Consider the following 26,866-nt stretch of genomic DNA (forward strand, 5'->3'; position numbering starts at 1 on the left):
GTGAAGTGACTGGCCCAAGGTCACAAAGCAGACAAGCCATAGAGGTGGAATTAGAACCCATGACCTCTGACTCCCAAGCCCGTGCTATTGCCACTAGGCTATGCTGCTTCCCCTGATTTAGTGGTTGTTTACAGTTTTGCTTCTTTAGTCTCCTGATCCTCTCAAAGCTTCTGCTCCAAAAGAGCTACTCTTTTCCTTATAGCTTCATACCAAGCAGGTCCCAGGTCTGTCTGTTTCCAGTTGCCTCAGAATATAAACAGAGTTGGGGATTCTTTCCTGTTCTGTTGACATAGCTTTTGTATTTTAATAGAGAGAGCCACACTTACCCACTTGGAAAGGTGGAGGCCCAGTGCTGCCTGGAGGCAGGGAATGGACTGATGATTTTAGGCCTGAAAAGCAGGAGGGTGGAGGAAAGGTTAAAGAAACTTGGTTTGTTAAGAATGGTGAGGAAAAGAAAAAGGTTTTCTTTATTTGATATGGCGTTTTCCATTGAAAGCACTTCATTCAAACAGAATTACTTTTAAAAACTCTTAAAAACCAGTGTTCCTTTATTTGTTCAGCCTTCACTCCATATCTATCTTCAGGTCGGCTGCCCAACACTTCTCCATTCCAGCTGTTCCCTAAAATGTTAATCCCCAGAGTGAGTTTTAACTGTGATTCCAGATTCTGAATGTTAAATACTGTACATCTCATAGTCTTTCCTTGTATGTTAAAACCCCCAACTCTGGGTGGCTGCCCTCCCTCCAACCCCCCAGTCTGAAATGCAGCTTAATCACTTCCTCCCAACATAAAACAAGTTGTCACACTGCAGCGGAGGAGGACTAGCTGCTCACTGGAAAGAAGACCAGAGGACCAGGGCTTTACCACAGCATGATGGATTCAGGTTGGACATAAGGAAAACCTTTTTGACAGTGAGGGTCATTAGTGGCAGGGCCAGCCCAAGCGCATGTGGGTCAACCAGGCTACAGCCTGGGGTGCCATTTCCTTAGGGTAGTTTCATTTGTTGAGCAATAATAATTTTGGTATTTGTTAAGCACTTACTATGTGCCAGACACTCTACTAAGTGACAAGGCTGTCAGCTCACTGTGGGCAGTGAATGTTTCTGTTTATTTTTATAGTGTACTCTCCCAACCACTTAGTACAGTGCTCTGCATACAGTAAGCGCTCAATAAATGTGAATGAATGGGTAGGAACAAGGTAATCAAGTTGGGCACAGTCCCTGTCCCACATGGGGCTCACAATCTTAATCCCCATTTTATAGATGATGTCACTGAGGCACAGAGAAGTTAAGTGATTTGCCCAAAGTCACGCAGCAGACAAGTGGCAGAGCAGGGATTAGATCCCAGGTTCCTTCTAAATCCCAGGCCCATGCTCTAGCCACTAGGCCATGCTGCTTCTCTAAGAATGTACAACTGAATAGAAAAGCATATTTGTCTGTGTTCACATAGAACTTTGCTGAGAACTTTGCAAATTGTACAGAAGGCATATTTTAGGTCTCGGATCTAGCTTGCATATGTCCCAAGGTGACATCAGTTGCAGCACCTTAGGCCATGGCCTAATTGGATGGGGAGATTTTTAAAAATCTGCCCAGGGTATCCAAACACCATGGGCTGGCCCCCGTCCCTGGCACTGATGGAGCCTCCTGTCTCTGGAAATCTTTCCGCACTGCAGAGATTTTTGTTGTGATTCTAGGGAGGTTTAAGTGGGGCCCTGCCTGGAAATGGGAAGATAGGCTAGATGACTTCTGACCTCACGAGGTCCCTTCTAATCCTTGAAATCTCTGATTCTAAGAGATTGTCAAAAATCTGATGTTTGTAGGCAAAGAAATGCTCCATTTAATCAAGCCTTGTAAAAAATCCAACAGGTGAAGTCTGAAGAACTTGCTGGCCATCTAGAGCCCATTTGGAGTGGCAATTTAGAGGCTCCTGCTATGAGGAACGTCTGACAGCTGCCTACCTCTTGACTGGGAAGAGGTGGTGCAGCTTCTTGGGGGCGGAGTTTCAAAGATCAGTTGGGCTGACTTCATGTTATCTAGCCATGACCGTGTGTGAGGCCATATAAAAGCCAGCCCCTTTCTGGTTCTACCCCAGTTCAGCTCTCACCTTTCACTCCAAGAGCTTCAGGTCCATTGAGAAGCACTGAATCTCTTAGATGGATGCCTGGAAGATGCTGTGGCTCTTGGGCTTGGCCTTTGTCATCTGTGCCCCAGCTCTGGTGATTGGGGGTAAGACTCTCAAATCCCTTTGTTTAGCAGGTCTTGATATTTTAATTTTTTTTTTCCTTCTTTGAGAGTCACTGCTTTCCTAATTGCCAACTAGCAGAAAAGACTGGTTGGGCCCTGGATGTTCTGCCCTTGTCCCTGCCCTGACTCCCGCCTCGCCCTTCTCCTCATCCCCTGTCAGTGCTCCCACTGTCCCCTCCGCAGCCAGGTTCCCAGGTTCCCAGGCCCCCAGTGAGGGCTGGTTCTGCCCCATCTATCCCAGTGTCTACAAGCTCTTGGGGTATGACCATCCAGATGTCTCTTCATTCTTCCCTTCCTCCTCCTCCTCCTCCTCCTCCTCCTCCTTCCTGGTCTCCTTTGTCCCTGCCCCCAGCTCCTCCCAGCCAATCACCATTTGGGAGCCATCTCTGAGCCAGAGTATTTGACAGTGACTCAGAGAGATGGCTTCAGCTACTTTATATACAGAACCATCTGTCATGTATTCGAGAAGACTTCATAATGGCATCTGCCTCAGTAGCACAATTCAAGGGCAGAGGCAGCAATAACTAAGAGATGGAGCTTCCCCAGCAGGGGTGGGTGAGCCTTCCAAGATGGGCAATGACTAACTAAGCTACTAATATGCCAGAAAAGATTTGCAAAGGTGTGAGGAATAAGAACAGCCTCTGAAAGTCTTCCCCAGATATTTTTTCATCCTCTACTAGTTATATTGTAAAATGCTCCCAACAGGAGCAGAGGCTGGGACTGGTGCTTGCCATTTCACAAGATTAAAGGATAAATCCTTTTTTGGAAGTGAAAAGTAGGGGTTGACGGTGTCTGAAACTTACATCGGTTTGGCTGAATAAGTAGCCTCTGGGTGGGGTCAGGGGTCAGGATGAAAGAGTCCCAGGGCTCTTCCAGTTGATGGCCTGTGAGATTCCATGATGAGCGAAAGAGACGGAAGCCCTTCCTGCCTCCTCCAGACTCATCTCCCGATTCTTCTCTTTTCCTCCATAGGTGACACAGGACAAGTTACCCCACCTGTGGTAGTGACACAGTATGGGGTGCTCCAGGGCAAGACCAACTGCATCAGAGGAATACCCGTCAATGTTTATCTGGGAGTCCCTTTTGCCAAGCCCCCTCTGGGGTCCCTGAGATTTGCTCCTCCGCAGCCTCCTGAGCCTTGGGAAGGAGTGAGGCAGGCAACCACCTACCCCAACTCGTAAGCACCTCACTTCAAACCATGGTCCTCTTGTAGGCTCAGAACGTGGACAAGACCTTGAGAGACCAGCTGATACAGAGCTGGCTTCACCCTAGGCTGCTGTCACCCCAGCCCAGCCCAGCCGGACAGAGCCTTCAGGGATCACGAAATCAGCGTCTAGGGGGGTTTTGTGACAGTGACCCAGGGATAGCTGTCTCCTGACCCTAATCCAGACCAAACTCTTCCCAATTGGCCCACGGGAAGCTTGTTTCTTTGGGGCTGAGAAACATCCTCCATCAGTAGAACTGGAATATTTCCAAGAGGATTGATGGATCCCTTGCAAGCCTCAGTGGGGCCTGAATTGGTAGTTCTGGCCTCATCTGCAATAAAACCCTGTTCCTCTGAGAGAGGATGTGATCTCGGCATTCCACTCTGACCCCTTTGGGAGTGGGCCCCAGGAAAACTGTCCCCTAAATTTGGGTGGGGTTAAGTGGGACAACCTGATTCCCCTATGTCTACCCCAGCGCTTAGAACAGTGCTCGGCACATAGTAAGCGCTTAACAAATACCAACATAAGGGAACCTGTCTTTTATACTATACTCTCCCAAGTGCTTAGTACAGTACTCTGCATACAGTAAGTGCTTATTAAATACCATTGATTGATGTGCCCTTGGGCCACTAAGCTCACATTTTCACCTCTGTCTGTCCCTAGGCATCAGTTACACTGATGCTTCCTGGCATGGCAAAGACCCTGATTGATCATGTGCCTGCTAGGCTGTAAGACAGGGCTTGCTCTAATCTTTGGTATCAGTTGTTTACCCAGAACAATTTGGGGAGGCAGTGAACAGCTTTGAATGCAGCATGGGAAGATAGATAAGCAATGCCCAGGTCTTTCTGGTATAACTGGTGGAAGTTGGTTAAACATTTCCTTTCATTCATTCAATAGTATTTATTGAGCGCTTACTATGTGCAGAGCACTGTACTAAGCGCTTGGAATGAACAAGTCGGCAACAGACAGAGACAGTCCCTGCCGTTTGACGGGCTTAAAGTCTAATCGGGGGAGATGGACAGACAAGAACAATGGCAATAAATAGAGTCAAGGGGAAGAACATCTCGTAAAAACAATGGCAACTAAATAGAATCAAGGCGATGTACAATTCATTAACAAAATAAATAGGGTAATGGAAATATATACAGTTGAGCGGACAAGTACAGTGCTGTGGGGATGGGAAGGGAGAGGTGGAGGAGCAGAGGGAAAAGGGGAAAAAGAGGGTTTAGCTGCGGAGAGGTAAAGGGGGGGTGGCAGAGGGAGTAGAGGGAGAAGAGGAGCTCAGTCTGGGAAGGCCTCTTGGAGGAGGTGAGTTTTAAGTAGGGTTTTCAGAGCAGCTGGCAGTGGGTACACAGCTTGCTGGAATCAATCAATCAATGCTATTTTTTGAATGTTTACAGTGTGCAGAGCACTGTACTAAGCGCTGGGGAGAATGCAACACAACAGAGTCAGACACATTCCCTGCCCACAATGAGTTTACAGTCTTGAGGGGGAGACAGACATTAATGTAAAGAAATAATTAGAATTAGGTAATTTGTAGACATATACAGAAGTGCTGAAAAACGTGAAGGTCTGGGTCAGAATCTATCCTGACCCTCCCTGATTAAGTCCTCTTTCCCCAGACTCACTCTCCCTTCTGCATCGCCTAAGCACTTGGATCTGTACCCTATAAGTGCTTGACATTCATCCCACCCTCAGCCCCACAGCACTTATGTACCTATCTGTCATTTATTTTCATGTCTGTCTCCTTTTCTAGACTGGGAGCTCTTTGTGGACAGGGAATGTGTCTACCAACTGTATTGTATTGTACGCTCCCAAGTGCTTAGTACAGTGCTTGGCCTACAATAAGTGTTCAATAAATGCCACTGATTGATTCCAGCATGTGGCCTAATTTTGCATTCATTTGAGGGCCTGACTGGCTCTATGGCTGGCCTCTCAAAACATTTTAGTGAGAGAATTCTACTGTTTCCACAGAAGGTTTCCTCTCTTTATCTTTCAGGTGTCTACAAGAGTCCTGGGGACAGATTGCATCCATGATTTTCACAAACAGGAGGAACTATGTCTGGCTGAAGTTTGGAGAGGATTGTCTGTACCTAAATGTGTACTCTCCGGCCCATGCAAACAGAAGGAGCAAGTTGCCCGTAAGCCCGGTTCCAAAGGTTCCCAGCAGCCTTAGCTTGGGGTCCAGCTCTCCCCTCAGTGTCAGGTGCCGACTGCGCCTCCGCCACCTCTTTCTGACCCAACTCGGAAACCGTAGGAGTTGCTCTGTGAGATGAGAGTATGGTCTAGTGGTTAGGGCTCTGGGCTGAGGGTCAGGGCTCCTGGGCTGCTTCTGGTCTGAGCAGGGGCTTGTTACCCCATTTGCCACCGGTGATTCACCGACCTCGGTCTGTCAGGGGCGGGGGTCTCATCTGTGGAATTGAAAGACTGGGGCCTGGAGGTCAGAGGTAGCAGCCAGCTCTACAGATGCAAAAGGCTACCAGCTCCTTGAGGGGAATGTCATCTTTCCCCATCCCAGGAACGGGGCTGTACTTTGGGGTGCCAGGCCTGGACCAATCCCCCTCAGACAGGTGAAATATATTACAGTAACCCCACAGCAGTTACCCTGCAGGATGGAAGTGTGATCTGTGATTAGCATACCTATTTGAGAGTCCAGGCTCCTGTGTTCTGTCTCTAATCCTGAAATGAGCTTGTTGCCTAGCCTGTCTCCCAGAACCTCCCCTGTAAAATTAAAAGCCTAGGGCTTGGGAGACAGAGCTTTGAGGGAGGAGAGAGGCAGTTTCCCCTTAGAAAGAGAAAGTTTGGAGGGTGCCAGAGGGGAACTCCCCCACCTCCACCCCAATCATTTCCTTCTTCAAAAAGTTATTCAGGGTGAAGCAGCAGGGATTAGTAGAAAGAGCATGGGCCTGGGAGTCAGAGGACCTGGGTTCTAATCCCAGATCTGCCAATTGCTTGCTGTGTGACCTTGGGGAAGTCACTCAACTTCTCTGTGCCTCAGTTCTCCTGCTCTCCTTCCTATTTGGACTGTGAGCCCCATGTGGGACAGGGACTGTGTCCAACCTCCGCTTCTCTGTGTCGAGGTCTCTGTGTCGAGACCTCCGCTTCCTTGGAGCCACGCTATCAGTCCTCTAGGACCTGCCCCTGAGCTTACAGTCAGCCCTGGAACCCGGACCTCTGCACCCCCGCTCAAGGACTCTGACACTAAGTATCTCCCCCCACCACCCACCCCCGCAGACCCCCAGCCACCAGCTCCCATTGTGCTCCTGGGGACTTTGTGCTCCCCTGCTTGGGCCTGGGGACATTGTGCTCCCCTGCTCGGGCCCGGGGACATTGTGCTCCCCTGCTCGGGCCCGGGGACATTGTACTCCCCAACCGCCCTCCCCCCACTCCGCCCAGAAGCGGCCATTTTGGGAAGCCCTCACCCCCTCTTCCCCCGTGAAATGATTGATCTCCCCTGCCCCCGCCCCGGGCGACGATGTCCTTGTTCTCACCGTGTTACTTTACCTTAGCCGCCGCCTACGCCTGCAACCCACCCCAGGCACCCTCAGGGCCCCTGCCGCCGCCTCAGAGACATTTGGACATGAGCCCCGGGACTCTCCTTGCCACTGGCCTTTTGACTTTGATTTTGATCATGTCGACCCTTAGTCAAGTCGACCCCCGATCCTGGTCATCACCCGCTTATTAATACTATTTTATTGTAACATGCCACTATATTACCGCTTTCGCATGTTGTCAGTGCTGCCACCTACCTCTCTGGCCTCACCATGTCCTTCCACACACACCCCCCATCTGCCCCTCCCAATCCTCTCCTTCCCCTTCCCCTCTCTCTACCAGCCCTTTCCCGCTCTCACCTGCCTCCTCCCCCCCTCCCCCCGCCTCCTCTGCCCTAGAACACCGCTTTACCAGCGCCACCCCTCTTCCCCCTCCCCCTACGCTCCTCCCCACCAAACCCCCTCCTCCCACCCTCCCCCCTTCCCTCTTCCCCACCCACGCCCCATCCCTGTCCTCCTGTCCCACCTCCACCCCTCCACCCCTGCTCCCCGTCCAGGGCCCCTCCACCCCTGCTCCCCGTCCAGGGCCCCGCCACCTCGTTCCCATCCAAACCCTCCCCTCCCCCCGCTCCCCCCCGGCCCTTGCACCCACAGCTACTTTCAAGTGTGGCCTTGGAACCCCCGCTCCATTACAGGCAAACTACCTTTCATCCTTGACCTTTTCCTTTCCCGCTCTCTCCTCCTCCTCACCCTTACGGAAACCTGGCTCACTGCTGACGACACGGCCTCCGCTGCTGCTCTCTCCAGCGGAGGCCTCTCCTTCTCCCACTCCCCCAGACTCACCAGAAAGGGAGGAGGCGTCGGCTTCCTTCTCTCACCCCGTTGCCGCTTCCGCAATATCCCTCCTGCCCCTTCCCTCTCCTTCCCCTCCTTTGAAGCCCATATCATTTGCTTCTACCACCCCCTCCAGATACTTGTAGCTGTCATCTACCGCTCTCCTGGTCCCACCACCGACTTCTTCAACCACCTAGACCCCTTTCTCACCTTCCTTCTCCTTCTCTCTGCCCACTCTGATCCTCAGAGACTTCAACATTCACATGGATGTAACCAGTGACTCCTCTGCCACCCCCCTGCTATCGCTCCTCGACTCTGCCAACCTCCTGCTCCACCATACTTCGCCCCCTCACTGACTCGGTCACACCCTCGATCTCCTTATCTCCTACCGCTGCACTGTCTCCTCCCTCACCAACTCTGAAATCCCTCTCTCAGACCATAACCTTCTCACGTGCCTCCTCTCTCACACTCTCTCTCCCTGCAAATCTGTATTACTCCCCCACAGAGACCTCCGCTCTCCCTCCAATGGCTTCTTCCCTTCTGCCTTCAAACATGCCCATGTTGCCCCCATCCTAAAAAAATCCTCTCTCGACCCCACTTCCCCTTCCAGTTATCACCCTATCTCCCTACTACACTTCCTTTCCAAGCTCCTCGAACGAGTTGTCTACACTCACTGCCTAGAATTCCTTAACTCCAATTCTCTCCTAGACCCCTTCCAATCTGGCTTCCGTCCCCTCCACTGTACCAAGACTGCTCTCTCTAAGGTCACCCGTGGCCTCCTTCTTGCCAAATCCAATGGCTCCTACTCTATCCTAATCCTCCTCGACCTCTCAGCTGCCTTTAACACTGTAGACCATCCCCTTCTCCTCCACACCTTATCTCACCTTGGCTTCACGGATTCCGTCCTCTTCTGGTTCTCCTCCTATCTCTCTGGCCATTCATTCTCAGTCTCCTTCGCAGGCTCCTCCTCCCCCTCCCATCCCCTAACTGTTGGGGTTCCTCAATGGTCAGTTCTTGGCCCTGTTCTGTTCTCCATATACACTCACTCCCTTGGTGAACTCATTTGCTCTCACGGCTTCAACTATCATCTCTATGCAGATGACACACAGATCTACATCTCTGTCTCTGTTCTCTCCCCTTCCCTTCAGGCTCGTATCTCCTCCTCCTCCAGGATGTCTCTACCTGGATGTCTGCCCGCCACCTAAAGCTCAACATGGCCAAAACTCAGCTCCTCATCTTCCCTCCAAAGCCCTGTCCTCTTCCTAACTTCCCTATCACAGTGGATGGCAAGACCATCCTTCCCGTCTCTCAAGCCCACAACCTCGGGGTCATCTTTGACTCGGCTCTCTCATTCACCCCACACATCCAATCCATCACCAAAACCTGCCGGTCTCACCTTTATAATATTGCCAAGATCCGCCCTTTCCTCTCCACCCAAATGGCTATTTTACTGTTACAGGCTCTCATAATATCCCGGCTGGATTACTATGTCAGCCTTCTCTCTGATCTCCTTTCCTCCTGTCTCTCCCCACTCCAGTCTATTCTTCATTCTGCTGCCCGGCTCATCTTCCTGCAGAAACGCTCTGGGCATGTCACTCACCTTCTTAAAAACCTACCGTGGTTGCCTATCAACCTCTGCATGAAACAAAAACTTCTCACTCTAGGCTTCAGGGCTCTCCATCACCTTGCCCCCTCCTACCTCTCCTCCCTTCTCTCTTTCTACTGCCCACCCCGCACTCTCCGCTCCTCTGCCGCCCACCTCCTCACCGTCCCCTGTTCTCGCCTATCCCGCCGTCGACCCCTGGGCCATGTCTTCCCGCTGTCCTGGAATGCCCTCCCTCCTCACCTTCACTAAACTAATTCTCTTCCCCTCTTCAAAACCCTACTTAGAGCTCACCTCCTCCAAGAGGTCTTCTCAGACTGAGCTTCCCCTTTTCCCTCTGCTCCCTCTGCTCCCCCTCTACCCCTCCTTCACCTCCCGTCAGCAATTTAGTTGCCATTGTTTTTACAAGATGTTCTTCCCCTTGACTCTATTTATTGCCATTGTTCTTGTCTGTCCGTCTCCCCCGATTAGACTGTAAGCCCGTCAAACGGCAGGGACTGTCTCTATCTGTTGCCGACTTGTTCATTCCAAGCGCTTAGTACAGTGCTCTGCACATAGTAAGCGCTCAATAAATACTATTGAATGAAAGCCCTCTTTTCCCCCCTTTCCCTCTGCTCCTCCCCCTCTCCCTTCCCCTCCCCTCAGCACTGTGCTTGTTCGCTCAATTGTATATATTTCATTACCCTATTTATTTTGTTAATGAAATGTATATCACCTTGATTCTATTTATTGCTATTGTTTTAATGAGATGTTCATCCCCTTGATTCTATTTATTGCTATTGTTTTTGTCTGTCTGTCTCCCCCGATTAGACTGTAAGCCCGTCAATGGGCAGGGACTGTCTCTATCTGTTGCCGATTTGTACATTCCAAGCGCTTAGTACAGTGCTCTGCACATAGTAAGCACTCAATAAATACTATTGAATGAATGAATGAATGAACCTAATTACCTTTATCTACCCCAGTGGTTAGAACAGTGTTTGATACATAGTAAACCTCTGCTCCAGGGAATAGGGAGTGAGAAGAGAAGGTAAGAAACAGTCATGCTGCAGAAAGAGTGGGACAGACTGATGGCTGGGGAAGGAAAAGAAAGAGCTCATGGGGAATGGGAATGCCACATTTCCCAAGAAGGGATTCTAAGTCATTTTTCTCCCAGGAATAGCTCTCTCTGCTTCTTCTCATTGCAGGTGATGGTCTGGTTCCCCGGAGGGGCTTTCCTGGTAGGAGCAGCTTCCACATATGATGGGGCCTGGTTATCAGCCTTTGAGGATGTGGTTGTTGTGATAATCCAGTACAGGCTGGGAGTCTTCGGCTTCCTCAGGTGAGAGCCGGGATAAGCATCATCCTACTTGGAGGCAGAGAGGCTTCTTGGATCTTCAAGGGTTCCCACCTGAACTGCATTTAGTTGTGTTCTAAAAGTGAACTAGACCCTGCACAGAATCTGCCAAAGACATGGTTCCCAACAAGAATTGACAAAAATATAATCTGGATCCTTAAAAATTAGCTGGCTAGTGGGCTGGTTCCAGAGGTATTTCAGGGGACAGCCTAGGGATAGAGATCAAGGGCAGCTCCACCGAGGTAGTGTGGCCAGCTGTTAGAATGGAACCAAAATTGACCGAGTACAGCCCATGGCTAAATCCAGTCTGCCCAAGAACCAGCTCAATTTTCTCCCCATCCCCAGTGCCAATGCCACCCCCACACTTTCATTGGAAATGGAGGGCCAGTGAGGGAGCAGCCCAGCAGGCCAGAAGAGGCTTGTGCCAGGCTGGGAGAGTGGGTGGGAGAGACCATCACATCAATCCTGCTTTGCTGGGTCACCAGCAGAGGGGACCTGCCCTCTGTCATTTCTAGGGAGGCTGAGCCCTCACATAGAGTAAACTAACTGGATTGCTGGGGTCACTAGCCCTGGAGAGATCTGGTAAAATATCCAGTGTAGTTGGTGAGATGGAGAAGTGTATGGTACAATCAGGATGGAATTCAGGGTGGGATCTGAACTAGGCATTTCATGGAGAGGGCTGAACAAACTGCACATGTACAGGATGGGTTGAGCCTAGATAAGAACAACCATAGTGATAACTGTATTTGTTAAGCACTTACTGTGTGTCAAACACTGTACTAAGAGCTGGGCTAGACACAAGATCATCAGGTCCAGCATGGTCCCTGTCCCACTTGAGACTCACAGCCTAAGGGGAAGGGAGAACAGGTATTTCACCCCCATTTTATAGATGAGGACACTAAGGCACAGAAGAAATGAAGTGACTTGCCTAAAGTCTCACAGCAGTTAAGTGGCAAAATCAGGGCTAGAAACCAGGTCTCTTGACTCCCACTCCTGTGTCCTTCCCACTAGGCCACGCTGTTTCTCTATGGTTCCCCAAAAGACTTTGTCAAACTCACAGTACCTAGGTTGACATCAGGTTCTCTGTTAGTGCTCAGTTATTAAACTATGAAAGGTAGTGATGATGGTCTTCTGGGCATTCTTGCTTTCAGTACTGGGGATGTCCATGCTCGTGGAAACTGGGGACTCCTGGACCAGGTGGCAGCTTTGCAGTGGATCCAGGAGAACATTGAAGGCTTTGGCGGGGACCCTGGGTGTGTGACAGCTTTTGGGCAGTCGGCAGGCGGAATCTCCATTTCTGCTCTTGTAAGTTGGGGTGCTAGGAATTCTTGAGAAAGAGAATTTTTCTCGAGTTCTGAAAACAGTTCTTGGCCCAAGTGGGGCTCACAGTCTAGGATGAAGGGAGAGGAGGTATCTCACCCCCATTTTACAGATGTGGAAACGGAGACCCAAAGAGGTCAAGTGTTGTGTCCCATAGCAAGCTAACAGCAGAGCTAGGATTAGAATCCAGTCCTCCTGGTTGCTAGTTTCATATTCTTTCCATAGGCCATGCTACCTCCCAACCTGGACAAGTAACATGGGTGTAAAAGGAGGCGATGAGAGATGCAGGAAATGAGAAGAGGCTGAGGCAGAGGTGACAAAGAAGGAAGGCAGAGACAGGGAGAGAATTTGACCATATTTGGAATTTAGAAGTTCTGCTTTTTAAATAACTCACCTCTCCCTTTCTCCAGACCTCCCCACCACAGGCAAGACATCTACATGCAGCACAATCAGCTAAACTTCTATAATAATTTGCCAGTTATCAAAAACAAAACCGCTTGTGTTAAAGCAAGTATCAGTGGGGAAGGAAGAGGGAAAGAGAAAGGACAGGAGAAGGTGGGGCAAAAATAGGAATGATGTGCTGGTGGATTTGGTTGGATCTAGTGCCCAGCAATGTGGTGAGGAGAAGAGAGAATTCCAGTTTGGTAGATGTTCAGAGCTGAAAGGGTGGTGACCGCCCGACTAGTTGGGTCTGGCTTCCATCGGACCTCCACAAAGACACCGTAAACTAGGACCTCGGGTTCTCAGAAGGAATTCTGGCCTTCAACCAGATCTCCAACTAAGTCTTCTGATCATCATCCCTGCTTCCAGGGCAACCTCTCACCTGCCCCCTCTTTTGTCCGGGTTCCCACAGATGCTTTCCCCTTTATCCAGAGGCCTATTCCACCGAGCCATTTCCCAGAGTGGAACTGCACTGATCAAACCCTTCATAACATACCGGCCTCTGGAGCTCGCCAAAGTAAGTGCTGTGGAACAGGGGGTTGGGATATATTTTGGATCAGCAAGCCCTGAGGTTTTGAGTCCCCATGGAGTGTGAGGGAAAGCAGTCACCCAACAATTCCAGAAGGATGTCAACCCAGCAGGGAAACCTGTGGTCCAGAGAGATTAGGACCTTGCAAGGTTAAGTGAGTCAGGCTACTTGAGACCAGACACAGAGGAGCACTCAGATGATACCTGTGACACAATGCTAACCAGACTAACCTGGCCCCAGGGAAAAGAAAATAGTTAATGATCCAAAGAAGCTTTGTCTAGAAAATGGACCCCTGAAATCAGCTGCTCTGGAAAACCCTGTCCCACCACAACCCAGACAGTTGGAAGAATGGTGATGTTTAGCAATGCTCCACTTCCAGCCTTGGCGTCTTAAGGGTCTATTTCTCACATGCTCAGTGACTAATACAAGACTAGAGATCCCGCTGGTTTACAAACATTACTCTAGTGTCCTCCAGGATCAGGGTTCAGTGCAAGACTTGGATTCATAAAAGGGGTAAGGACCTAAGGGACAGATCCTACAGCCTGGGGCTGAGTGAGGGATATGAGAGCAGCTGAGGTGAGGGAGTTGGGGGCTGCTACTAACTTCTCCAAATTCATTAATCCTCAGCCATCCCCACTCTTCCATTTTGGTCTTTCCCAGCATAGGCAAGGGTTAGCTTGTCCCATATTCCTTCTAGGGGGACAGCCCTAGGAGACTCTTTACAGGGAGTAAGAGAATTTGTTTCTCACCCAGTTCAAACCTATACTTAAAGGAAAGCTCATTTGACCATTTGACCCACAGAAGCTGGGGAAAGAAGGAAAAGGTGGAAGAGAGTAACAGGTTTATTTCTCTTGTTTGATTTAAATGCAGAAGATAGCTAAGGTAGCTGGATGTGACAACAGCAGTTCCAGTGACCTGGTGCAATGTCTGAGAGAGAAACCTGAAAGACAGCTTGTGAAGGCATCAAGGAAGATGGTAGGTGAAGAGCTGAGATCCAACCAGGTCTAGGGACTGGACTGGCTTGAAGATATGGTCCTATCTCTGAGGGGGAAATCCTTTGTCTCTGGATCAATCCCTCCTCAGGATGGCTGGAGATTTCCCCTCTACTCTCCTCCTTAAACCTCCAAGGGTAGTAATCTGACCATTGACTGAATCTGGCTGCTTCCTTGCCACAGAGAGCTTTCGTAGGCTTTCCCCACACCCTCTCCTTGGGGGACTCCTTCCCTACTGGGTTAAAAATCAGTAAATTGACTTTGCTTTGGCTCCAACCCAAGTAATTGTGGTATTTTCTTTGTCCCCTGCTGCCAATGCTGAAAGAAAAAACAATTTCTACCCAGAATGCTGGTGGCCACTGCCACCCCAGAGGTAGGCTTTTGGGGGTGGGGAAAGGGTGAGGAGAGGGGGTGGCCAAGGTGGTAAGCAAGTGGGCTTTCAGCAGGAATGTTGAAAGAGGGGGCGGGCCAACCACTGAAAAAGAGTGAGAGACACAGCCCGGGGACTCAGGGCAAGGCAAAATGGGAGTGGGGTTGTTGCAGCAGATGGTAGTCAAAGAAACAACAGGTAGCAAGGGCTGAGCCTAGGGCCAGGTGATGCAGCCTCTCTGTGGTCTAGCACTGTCGCCATCACTGCAGCCCCCAATAAATAAAGCACCCCCCCCCCAACCTGCCCACTGCCCCCACTGCCCTGGAGCACTTGTTCTGGGACTTTTTCACATTCTGGAGCCAAGTTCAGATTGATTCCAACTTCCTTCCAGCCCTACCTGGAGCCTACAACTCACTGGGGACACCAAGCAGAAGACAGGCCAAATCAATCATATTTATTGAGCACTTACTATGTGCAGTGCATTGTACTAAGCACTTGGGAGAGTACAACACAACAGTGTAACAGCCACAATCCTCCCATTGCTCTTATTTTGATCCTTCAGGTTTTATAAAGTCTCCCTGAATTGATAAATGTGGCTCGCTGGCTCTCTCGCTCACGCTTTCTCGGCTACTCACTGGTGTGATCAAAACCAGACCTAACTGAAGTGTTCACTGTCTTCCTCCAAAAAGCCTTTTTATGGCTCACCTTTTCCTTATCTCTTCCCTCACAGAAATTCTTCAGAATAGACGTAGACCCAGATCCCAATAAGGTGAGTCTTTCTTGATTCCTCCCTTAATTATTCCTGGAAGTTGTAAAGTTTTAAACTGTCATTTTCCTGCAGGATCATTTCTTCCCCAGACCTATAGATCGACCTCAGGACAGGAAAAGACACAACTCTAAGCTGGCAGGTCCAAGATCTTCCCAACCCCATTGAGCTCAGGTTCTGGGAGGGAAATGGGTCCAGGGCTGTCATGGGAGTGGAGTGGCATGGCCCTACCTCTGGTTTTATACTGAAAAGCCTGCTTTTCCAACCTGATTAGCTTGTATCTACCCCAGCACTTAGAACAGTTTTGACACATAGTAAGCACATAACAAATACTATCATTTGAGAAGCAGCATGGCCTAGTGGACAGAGCAGGGCCTGAGTCAGAAGGACCTGGGTTCTAATCCTGGCTCTGCCACATGTCTGCGTGACCTTGGGCAAGTCACTTAATTTCTCTGGGCCTCAATTACCCCATCGGTAAAAGGTGATTAAGAGGGTGAGCCCCATGTGGGACAGGGACTGTGTCCAACCTGATTAACTTGTACCTACCCCAACACTTAGAACAGTGTTTGGCACATAGTAAGTGCTTAACAAATACCATAACTATTAGTAGTAGTAGTAGTAGTATTTTCACCTGGTCTGTCCTCTTTCTAATAATAATAACTATGGTATTTGTTAAGCACTTACTATGTGCCAAGCACTGTTCTAAGCACTGGGGCTGATACAAGGTAATCAGGTTGTCCCACGTGGGGCTCATGGTCTTCATCCCCATTTTACAGATGAGGTAACTGAGGCCCAGAGAAGTTAAGTGAGTTGCCCCAAGTCACATAGCTGATAAGTGGCAGAGGCAGGATTAGAACCCATGACCTCTGACTCCCAAGACCAGGCTCTTTCCACTGAGCCACACTGCTCTCTGTCTGGTACTGATATGCCACTGGACATGTTTATGTCCAGTATATTTGCCTCAGGTCCTGCAGCTTGGAAGCAGCACCTATGTTCCAAGGGACCTGGGAAGGGAATATTCTGGAGCAAGGGGGCAGGAGGGCGGGAACAGTGTAAGAGTCCTTCCAGAGAAACGCTTTAGGTTCAGGTGGACTTGGACAGACTTCCACCAAATGACTTGTAGGACATGATTACATCACGCTGCATGCCTGGAATAATGCAGGTGATGTCACATACGTTTGCGTATCTGATGTTCTTGAGGGACATCAGTGGCCGCCCAACCTGAGATGGAGAAGTTGCTCAGCTCCCATTCTACCCGGGGTTCCTGGAGTCACTACTGATGGAGTTTGGATCCACAGACCAATTCCAACTGCTGCAGACCAGCCCCTGCCTGATAACAATAATAATAATTGTGGTATTTGTTAAGTGCTTACTATATGTCAGGCACTGTACTAAGTGCTAGGATGGACACAAGAAAATCGGATTGGATGCAGTCCCTGTCCCACGTGGGGCTCACAATCTCAATTGGGCCCTTTTATAGATGAGGTAACTGAGGCACAGAGAAGTGAAGTGACTTGCCCAAGGCCACACAACAGACAGGTGATGGAGCCAGGATTAGAACCCTTGACCTTCTGACTCCCAGACCCCTGCTCTATCCACTATGCCTTGCCGCTCCCTGCAGCATCCGCATGTTATGCATCTGACTGGTATGTGTCCAGTAGAGGGCAGAGGAACCCTACTCAAAGGGTCCGTCTCCCATGTAGATCTGTGTGGTAAGGCCACCAGATTTCTTTCTGATGACCTTAGGCAGGTTGGGAGCAGGGCTTTCAGTGCCTGGGGCTGAAAAGAGTGTGGGTACAAAGACAGGGAGGGAAAGAAAGAAAAATGATGAAGGGGCAGATTGGAAAAGAAGAGGGGAGATAATAATAATGTTGGTATTTGTTAAGTGCTTACTATGTGCCAAGCACTGTTCTAAGCACTGGGGTAGATACAAGGGAATCAGGTTGTCCCAAGTGGGGCTCACAGTCTTCATCCCCATTTTCCAGATGAGGTCGCTGAGGCCCAGAGAAGTCAAGTGACTTGCCCAAGGTCACACAGCTGACAAGTGGCAGAGCCGGGATTAGAACCCACGACCTCTGACTCTCAAGCCCGAGCTCTTTCCATTGAGCCACACTTGGCGCCATTGTCACTGATCCCTCCCTCCACAGTAGAGCAGAAGAGGGAGCAAAATCTTTAGTGGCACTGGTAGCAGCAGCTGGCGGGATGGAATGGCCTGGAAAAAGCATGAAGAGGCTGTTCCCTGCCCTCTTATTCCCCTATTGCAATGACAGAAACAGCTCCAGCTGCGGCTGCTGCCGCCACCACCATCGCCCCGGCTGAAGTGGTCCATCCTGGCCTCATTTATGGGAGTTGCTGTCAGGGCTAGAAATGGCCTAAATGAGCCAGGTCAGTGGAGGTACCAGTGGTAGTAGTAGTAGTAGGAACTGTTGCTGCTGCCACCAAAGGAAAAGAGAAGGAGGAGGAGGCTGAGCAGCCTATGCCATCTTCCCTCCTCTTCTCTTTACCATTTTCATGATACCACCGCTCTTAGGCCTGACCAAAAGCCAGAATCCGATAGGTCCCACACTAGGCTTCTCAGGTGCAGGACAAGCTCCCAAATTCTTGACCTTGGCCTGAAGTGGTCATCTACTTACCATACTCTGAGGCTTTTTCCCACCCAGACCCTTGGCTCTTGGTTGACTGCATGATGCCACTGCTTGTCTGCCTCTAGATCATCTGGTTTGTGTCTCCTGTGGTGGACGGAGTGGTTTTCCCCGTGAGCCCTGAGGAGCTGCTGGCTCGGGGAGATTTCCTGCGCATCCCATACCTGCTGGGTGTCAACAACCAGGACTTCGGGTGGTTGCTCCCACACGTGAGAGACCTTCTAGGAGCCATGCTGGCCCTCTGGGGATGGCTGTTAAGGGGATGACAGGGATGGTGGATCGAGAGGGTCTGCCTGGGGCCTGGAACCATGGAACCCCAGAGTCCAGAGATTCCTGCCTCCTGGGCAGTGAGGGAGCTCAAAGTGCCTCCCTCACCACTCAGAGCCCTGAAAGCAGCCATTCCCAGAATCCTTTGCCAAGGACGTTGTGCCCCTCGGAGGAAATGTCTGAGCATTTCGAAAAAATATAACAGTACTTTCTCTTCTCTGCTCATGTCCCTCTTCCTACCTCTTTCTCCTCCTCTTGACCAGTCAATCTATATTTTTATTGAGCAGTTACTGTGTACAAAGCATTAAATTAAGCAATTGGGAGAATACAGCAGAATTTGTAGAAATCATCCCTGCCCTCCAGGAGTTTACAATCTAGCAAGGGAGATAATCACTAAAATAAGTTCCAGATAGGAATAAGGAAAAAGGGTTCTCTATATATTATATAATATAATTATAATGGAGAGCACAATATAACAGAGCTGGTAGACGTGTTCCTTGCCCACAAGAAGCTTACAGTCAAGAGGAATATAAGTGCTAGAGGATGTTAAGAATGTATGAGTGGCACAAAAGTGCTGAATTGGCAGTTGGGGGGATTTAAATTGGGGAGATTAGAAATTGCTCAGGGAAGCCCTCCTGGGTGTGATGTGATTTCAGAAGGGCTTTAAAAATGGAGAGGGCGGTGGTCTGTCGAGTTTGAAGGGGGAAAGAATTCCAGGCTGGGGGAAGGACATGGGCAAGAGGTCCGAGGTGGGAGAGATTTATGAGGCACAGTGAATAGGGTAGCTTGAGAAGAATGAAGAGTAGATAAGTAACAGAGAGAGCTGATGGAGAACCTTAAATGGTCAGGAGTTTCCACTTGATGTGGAGGGGAATAGAAAACCATCAAAGGAGAAGGGAGAGGTGTGCAGAACAGTGTTTCAAAATTTTTCCCAGCAGCAGAGTGAAGAAGACTGGAGAAGAGAGAGACTTGAGGCAGAAAGATCCATGAGGAGGCTGATGCAGAAATCGAGCCAGAACATGATTAGGGTCTGGACCATTTGGATGAAGAGGAAAAACAGATTCTGAAGATGTTCTGAAAAGAAAACTGACAGAATTTGTCAACAGACTGAATATGGGGGTTAAAAAAGAGAGAGAAATCAAGAATAATACCAAGGTTTGGGGCTTCAGAGATGGGGAGCATGGTGGAGTTGTCAACTGTGTTGGCAAAGTTAGATGGAGGAGAGAATTTGGGAGGGAAGATGAGGAGTTCATCTTTGGACATATTGAGCCTGAGATGCCAGCAGGATATCATCCATGTAGAGATGTCCTGGAGGCAGAAGACTGCACAGAAAAGGAGTGGTCAGGGTTAATGAGGTAGATTTGGGAGTCATCCACATAGAGGTAGTAGTTAAAGCAAGGGGAGCAGGTAAGCTCCCCAAAGGAGCCACTTTAAATTGAGAATAGAAGGGGACCCAGAAGAGAACTCTGAGGGACACCCATCATTAGGGAGTGGAATGCAGAGGTAGAGCCAGTGAAAGAGTAATAGTAGTAATAGTATTCATTAAGTGCTTACTGTGTGCAAAGCACTGAACTAAGCACTGAGAAAGAATTCATAGGTGGGAATTAGACATGGTTCCTGGTCCTCAGGGGCTCTGACAGACACATAAGGAGAGATGACACAAAACACTAAGACAACGTAAAGACAAGGGCAGATCCACAAAATAAAAACAAAGTGCATTAGGGCACTGTGGCTAGAGAAGCAGAATTTCTGGCTCCTCGCAGCTTACAGCCCACAGTCACAACCATGGCCTCAGTGACAGCTCCAGCAGCAGCTGCCACAGTCTTCCCTAGATTCTGTGGCGGTGCCAGGCTGCAGCTGCTTTTCTCTTTCTTGCCAGGGTGGTGCTCCTCAGTGACACAGAGAACTGGTGTGAGATCCTGGGGAGGCAGCCTGGTGGTCCAGTAGATGGAGACACATTGATTCAATAGTATTTATTGAGCACTTACTATGTGCAGAGCACTGTACTAAGTGCTTGGAATGTACAATTCGGCAACAGATAGAGACAATCCCTGCCCATTGTAGATGTCATGGTGGGAAGGCAGCAGGGTCTCCACTTGTTTCACTTGGTAGTCTGGTAGAGAGATCAAGGGGAACGTTGCCTGTGGCCTCCCATACACAGGGCATGTCAGGAGCAGGAGCCCTGGGAGTCATTGTGGAGAGGAGGCAGGGTTCCCAGAGGATCCTCGAAAGAGACTGAAAAGGATCAACCAGAGAGGCAAGATGAGGATCAAGTGATGACTGTGACAAACAAACCAAGGTTAGATAGTGTTTTCAGAAGAAAGGAGAGCTCCACGGGGTCGAAGGCAGCCTAGAGGCCAAGGAGGATTAGAATGAAGTGAAGTACAAAGTCTATTTGGTTTGGCAAGAAGGAGGTCAAAGGTCACTTGAGAGTGCAGTCTCCATGGAATGAAGGAGGTGGAACCTGGATTGTAGAGGGTAAAGGAGAGAGTTGGAGGACAGGAAGTGGAGGCAATAGGTGTATACAACCAGTTTGAGGAATTTCCCTATTTGAAAATATATTTGCCAGCAGGCATCCCATTCATCCTCCTCCCCTGGGTAGGACTAACCCTAACCCATCCCAAACAGACAGTTGTCTACTCTTTATTTTCAAATTAACCAAAGAAGAGTTTCCAAAATACGTGTTCCAGTGTCCCTCAACCTTCATGGCCAGAAAGTTTTGCCTATCAACTGTAATTTCTGCCCATTCTTTTTTCCCTTTCTATGTTTCATTGGAATCATTACTGACTTTGTTACATACACAGGTCATGAAATATCACATCCCTCTTCTAGGACTGAAAAGAGACAAAATATATTATTTGATCTGGAAATCCAGCCAACTTCTGGTAAGAAATCCTAATCTTATAATAATAATTGTGGTAATCGTTGAGCATTTACTCTGTACCAAGCACTGTACTCAGCTCTGGGGTGGATACAAAATAAACAGGTCCCACATGGGGCTCACAGTCTAAGTAGGAGTGAGAACAGGTATTGAATCCCCATTTTTGCAGATGAGGGAACTGAGGCACAGAAAAGTGAATTGATTTGCCCAAGGTCACACAGTAGGTAAGTGGTAGAGCTAGGATTAGAACACAGGTCCTCTAACTCCCAGGCCTGTGCTGTTTCCACTAGGCCAAGCTTTTTCCCCAGTTTAAGAAATGTGTGACACCCATACTCCCATTGAACCATTCTCTACTAGTGACATTAGGTTAAATCATTCCTAATTTCTTGAGAAAATTGCCTTTTTTAGCATTAATCAGTGACTGGAGCAGCATAAGGCAAGACTTACCTCATGGGAGGGAGGGAAATGGGGAATGGGGTGTCTGTTTCTTCCAAAAACATGCAGGTGGTTAATTTAACCCTAAACACCCAGGCCCATGTTTGTGGGATTTGACAAAGAGCATTTCAGGCTAAGATTATCATTTGAGACCAGATTGAAGTGATAAGGCAGAAGAGATAGAAGGAAGAGCTGCAGAGAGATGGGAAGGGATAGAAACAATGAGCCAAAGCAGCCACCACAGTGGAAGCTGAAGGGGAAAATGAGGCAGGTAGAAGTAGCAGCATTTAACCACTACATACTTGGGGACCTAGAACTTTGGACAAGGCTGAAGCAGCTTAGTTTCTCCTGGACTCTGAGCCTGTTTCCTGCCTTCCCACCAGTTTGGAAGAGCCAATATAGACTACTTCCTCAGCTGATCTGCCAGCTGAATGAGTCTCTGGTAGACTCAGGTTGGGGAAACACTGTAAATACAGGGAGATGTTCCCAAATTCTCCCTCAGAAATTTTCCCCACATTGAGTCCCTCGTGGCCACATTTTTAAGGCCTGGCTATATGGCAATCTTTTTCAGTGGCCTCCTAGGAACTTTTCCTTGGTAAAAATCAAGTATGCCTTTTGACTGTTACAGAATATTACTGAAGAGCAGGTTCCTGTGATCATGAAGGAGTACCTAGGAAATATCCAGAACAAGATTGTGCTGCGAAATCTCATTCTGGACCTGGCCACTGATGGGAGTTTTGTGGTAACAAGTGTTGAAACAGCCCGGTACCACCGAGGTAAGCTCATTGCTCAAATTGTACTGAGGGATGCTAAAGACCAGCAAATTGGCACCTGTCTCTGTGCCAGATCAATTTCCCCTGAGGTTGGAGAGCTGGGGGTGGAGGGGGATTTCCAGCCACTTGCATCTCAGATCTCCTGACTTGTTCCAAGGCTCCCGGCAGGTTGTAGACCCAATCAGCGCCCCTCCTGGTTCTTTAAGAGTCCTGGACCTTCTCCCCAAAGGAACAGTGCCCACTTCAGCTTAAATTTAAACTCCAGGTGAGTTCCTCCTCCCTGGAGGATCAGTCAAGCCAAATCACACTCTCCTTCCAATTCTACAGCCTCCGCCTTAGGCTTTCAGCTGCTCCCTGACCACTGAACAGAGTTGCAAGCCACCCAGACATTCATGGACAGTCCATAAAAAAGAGTGTAAATCGGTTGTGTCTGTAAAGCCCTTAAAACATTGCAATGTCTGTAAATATAGGCAGCTGCCAATCCCGGGTAGCAGCAGGAGGAGTCCCAGAGGCCTCGTTGTCAGCCCTGCCACTGCCTCCTCACTGGTTGTCAGGGTCGCCTATTACTGAAAATGATTTTAACCGAGTTTGTCATGAGTGGGTCCGGTTGGCTGCCCCTATGTGAACGGATGCCTCAGCATGCCTGTTTTCCACCGCTTTTGATCTGCCAGTCAAAAAGTTGAAAGTCATCATTTTTATTCATACTGTTCGTAAAAATCATTCTCAGCAGTTGGCAATGCTGCCGCTGGATGGTCAGCCAAGCACGCCCGGCTCATCAGTCCCAACCCGCAGAACCTACCGCTTCACATCTTTTGTTTCCAGGAAATGGCATTGACCTGATCTCCTTGTCTCCTGTTAGATGCTGGCTTGCCTGTCTACTTTTACCAGTTTCAACATCACGCAAGTTCAGGGATCCTCGTGAAGCCCTGTTATGTAAAAGCAGATCATGGAGATGAGATTGGCTTTATCTTCGGACGTCCATTCTCACAAGGTGATGAGATCTGGCCTGCTCCGTTGCCCCATTAAAAAAAATTTACTGATTCACTGCTTGACGAGGAGTCCCAGGAGCAATATGACAGATTGGGAAATGGCTTTTCTTTTCATATAAACAGCAGGGAAAAATCCAAGAGTCCAGGGAGAGGACATTGTCCTGCAGTTCCCCAGCTAGTCAATATAACCTCAAAAATATTGGGCTAGCCTTTCCATGGTGAAGCTGGAGAAGCACTGGAGGGAAAAGAGGAGGCTACAACTGTTCTGTGAGCTCAGACCTTTTCATTCATACCATTTATCAAAGCAACTCCTCACCTGCAGCTTTAAGGCATTCTATCTGCTCTCTCCATCCTGGCTAACCTCCCTCTTCTCCCACTACATTCCAGTCCTCTAACACCAACATACTTACTGTGCCTCACTCTCATCTTTTTTGCCATCAACCGTGTGCTCACATCCTACCCTCCAGCCTGGAACTTGCTCCCATTTCAATATCTGACAGACCACCACACTCTGCAGCTTCAAAACTCTACTAAATCATATCTCCTCCAGGAAGCCTTCCCTGACTCACTTCTCATCTCCCCACCCTATCCTCCCTCCCTTCTATGTTCCCTATGCACTTGGGCCAGTCCCTGCTAAGCATTTCGATACTCATCCCACCCTAGCCCCACAGCCCTTAAGAAGGTATCCTTTTATTCTGCCGCTACCCCTACCTGTAATAATAATAATAATAATAGTATTTGTTAAGCACATAGCAATGTGTCAAGCACTGGTCTAAGTGCTGGGGTAGATACAAGCTAATCAGGATGGACACAGTCCCTGTTTCACATGATGATGATGATAATGATGGTATTCGTTAAGCGCTATGTGCCAAGCACTGTTCTAAGCACTGGGGTAGATACAAGGTAATCAGGTTGCCCCACATGGGGCTCCCAATCTTAATCCTCATTTTACAGATGAGGTAACTGAAGTCTAGAGAAGTTAAGGGACTTGCCCAAGCTTAAACAGCTGACAAGTGGCAGAACCAGGATTAAAACCCAAGTCCTTCTGACTCCCAGGCCTGTGCTCTCTTCAGTAGGCCATGTGACCATCTCCCCTACTAGACTGTAAACTCCTCGAGGGAAGGGTTCATTTCTACCACCTCTATTGTATTGCCACAAGGGCTTAGTACAGTCCTCTTAACACAGTAAGTGCTCAATAAATGCCATTGACAGATTGACTATAAATGAGTCTTTTTTTCCCAAAATGGCTAGTTTCCTGGTTTCCTCAGGAAAATCTGATGACTCTCTTACCAATGGCCAGTTAGAAGAGGGCCACTGGGCAAGCATGCTAGGTGCTCTTTCAGTGACTGACATGGGTGAAGAAAATGTTATCTCCTAGCTTACCAGGATCTTTGCCCATAGCTTTGCCAAAAGGTCCACAAGGTATAACTCCAACCCAGCCAACCAAGCAAGGAGGATTTTCAGTCTTAGGCTCCAGTCTCTGTTTTTCAAGTGTCTCCTCTCTCTCCTCAGTCTCCCCAGATACCTAGATACCTAGACCTAATGGGACTCATTTTGCCTTTCTACCTTGCTAGTCAAATAGGTGGCATTGGAAGGGTCTGGCATTGGACAGACCCATTGTCCAGGGCCTGCACAGACAGGTCAAACACAGGCAAATGAACAACAGAATCAGGAGTGCCCCTCCTTCCTACCCCCAGGAGCCAGTTCCACTTTGCTCTGACCCCAAGTGCAGGGATTCAGATGAAGGTGAGCCTTGGGGAGCATGAGGGCTTCTCCAAATGGGAGTGGCTCAGGGAGATTCAGCCCAACCCAAGTGAGCCTTGGCCCCGGAATTCCCAGGAGAAGGGAAAGGTTCTGGGGTTTCTTAGGGATAAGGTTCATTCTGAGCCCTTCCCAGGGTGAATCTTATATTAGCCCAATCTCCCAAAGGATCCTGGCCCTTTCATGACATAGGGTTGGGCCAAACCTCCCAGGCCTCTCTAGACTAGTTGGAAACCCTGGGCCCACCTCAGTCTGGATCTGCACCCCCGCATCTGAACAAAAGTGATCTCTTGGGGTTGTGGCAGGCACCCATTTATGCCCCATTCACTTGGCTGTGCCGGCTCCAGTTCCTACTACCCAGGGAGCCAGGACTGTACAGGGCAGAATTTGATACGCAGGACTGGCAGGGAAATGTCCCACACAGGTCTGACCCTCACCTCTGCCTTCCATCACTTAGCTCGTTGTGGGCAGGGAAAGTGTCTACCAACTCTATTGTATTGTACTCTCCCAAGTGCTTAATACAGTTCTCAGTACACAGTAAGTGCTCAATAAATACCACTGATTGATTGGTTGGGGGAGCAGAAATAGCATAAGTCACATAATAGCAGGGATTTTTATGTGGGAAGGTTTACTATTGCAAGGTGAGGGCAAACTCATATGTGAGATTGGGGATATGGTATAGACAAGTGCTTAGTACAGTGCTCTGCACTCAGTGAATGCTCAGTAAATACCATTGATTGAGTAAACTGGCTCAGTGAATGCTAGATTCTCTGGTTGATTTGATATCCCTGTAATTTATTCACTAAATTCCTATTTCAGCTAATATTTAAGTAACATTCTCCATCTGATTATTTTTTGACATTCAGAGTAAAAAGTCTGTAGCATAATTATGATGAACTCTGATGGATTGCAAACCCTAGTAGCAGGTTGAACCTCCATTATGAGAAGCAGCAAGGCCTAGTGGATAGAGCATGGGCCTGAGAGTCAGAAGGTCATGGGTTCTAATCCCGGCTTTGCCACTTGCCTGCTGTGTGACCTTGGACAAGTCACTTCACTTCTCTGGACCCCAGTTACCTCATCTGTAAAATGGGTATTGAGGCTGTGAGCCCCATATGGAAGAGAGACTGTGTCCAACCCGGTTTGCTTGTATCCACCCCAGCACTTAGAGTGCTTAACAAATACCATAATTATTATTATAAAGGTCAATCCTAACTAACTCACATCACTCCTGGCCCTCCTCTCTAGGACATGGCCAGTGTAGGAATCCCTTTACCCTGCCCCTGACACATCTTTTTTTCACCTCTTGCCATCAGGTTTCTGTTCAAAAGCAGAAAAGAGCCTCAGTGTGACCATGATGAAATATTGGGTCAACTTTGCTCGGACAGGGTAAGTCCCCCAGAGGAAAATATGTGTGTGTTGGGGGTGGGGGGTGGGGGTATTGTTGCAGGGAGGGATGAAAGCAAATCATTCCTGCCTCCCAGTCCAGTGGCAGTTTTCTCTATTTTCAGAAATCCCAATGGTGGCAATCTCACAAGCTGGCCACCCTATGACCAAGAGGAGAAATATTTGGCTATTGATCTCAACCAAAAGGTGGCAGCAAAACTGAGAGAAAAGCAGGTGGAATTTTGGATCAAGATTCAGAATCCGCCAAGAAAGACCCCCACAAAGTCAAAGGAGTTCACGGAATTAGAGGGCCACATGACCGAGGGGCTGAATGAATGTAGAGAGAAGAACTGGTTCACCATTGGACACCTGGGAACTGAATTCTGCCAGGGTGAAAGGCAAAGGGGAGGAGATTAGAGAAACTTTGGAATGAGTAGATACCTCTAAGTGAGACTGCATCCTTCAAGAGGACCCCCTAGTTGTGATTACAAGGTGGCAGATTTGGGCAACACTTGGTGCTGTCATGTCTAAGCTCTTTGTACATGAAAAGCCATAATCACCTACTATTGAATTAGCATTAATGGCCCTAATAAAGTCTAAACTCCTCCA

At 48.8% G+C, this 26,866-nt stretch overlaps 1 protein-coding gene across 1 annotated transcript; it reads left to right on the top strand.

Moving 5' to 3' along the window:
* The first annotated feature begins 2,151 nt into the window (after positions 1–2,151).
* On the top strand, positions 2,152–26,866 carry CES4A (carboxylesterase 4A). Its single transcript, XM_029051461.2, has 14 exons — positions 2,152–2,224; positions 3,215–3,419; positions 5,447–5,588; positions 10,560–10,693; positions 11,860–12,013; positions 12,882–12,986; positions 13,869–13,973; positions 15,091–15,129; positions 17,837–17,977; positions 20,840–20,920; positions 21,980–22,127; positions 22,984–23,115; positions 26,188–26,260; positions 26,383–26,866. Exons 1-14 carry the CDS (start codon positions 2,152–2,154, stop codon positions 26,672–26,674), a joined length of 1,824 nt encoding a protein of 607 aa, XP_028907294.1. The 3' UTR covers positions 26,675–26,866.

This window comes from Ornithorhynchus anatinus, chromosome X1 (genome assembly GCF_004115215.2).
Source record: "Ornithorhynchus anatinus isolate Pmale09 chromosome X1, mOrnAna1.pri.v4, whole genome shotgun sequence".
Taxonomy (NCBI): Eukaryota; Metazoa; Chordata; class Mammalia; order Monotremata; family Ornithorhynchidae; genus Ornithorhynchus; species Ornithorhynchus anatinus.

What these genes read in the sequence shown, in the direction of transcription:
- CES4A (XM_029051461.2), top strand. Translation starts at nt 2,152, where the DNA reads ATGGATGCCTGGAAGATGCTGTGGCTCTTGGGCTTGGCCTTTGTCATC. An exon ending in ACAGAAGGAGCAAGTTGCCC is followed by an intron (nt 5,589 to 10,559) that starts GTAAGCCCGGTT and finishes TTCTCATTGCAG; the next exon opens with GTGATGGTCTGGTTCCCCGG. An exon ending in GAATCTCCATTTCTGCTCTT is followed by an intron (nt 12,014 to 12,881) that starts GTAAGTTGGGGT and finishes GGGTTCCCACAG; the next exon opens with ATGCTTTCCCCTTTATCCAG.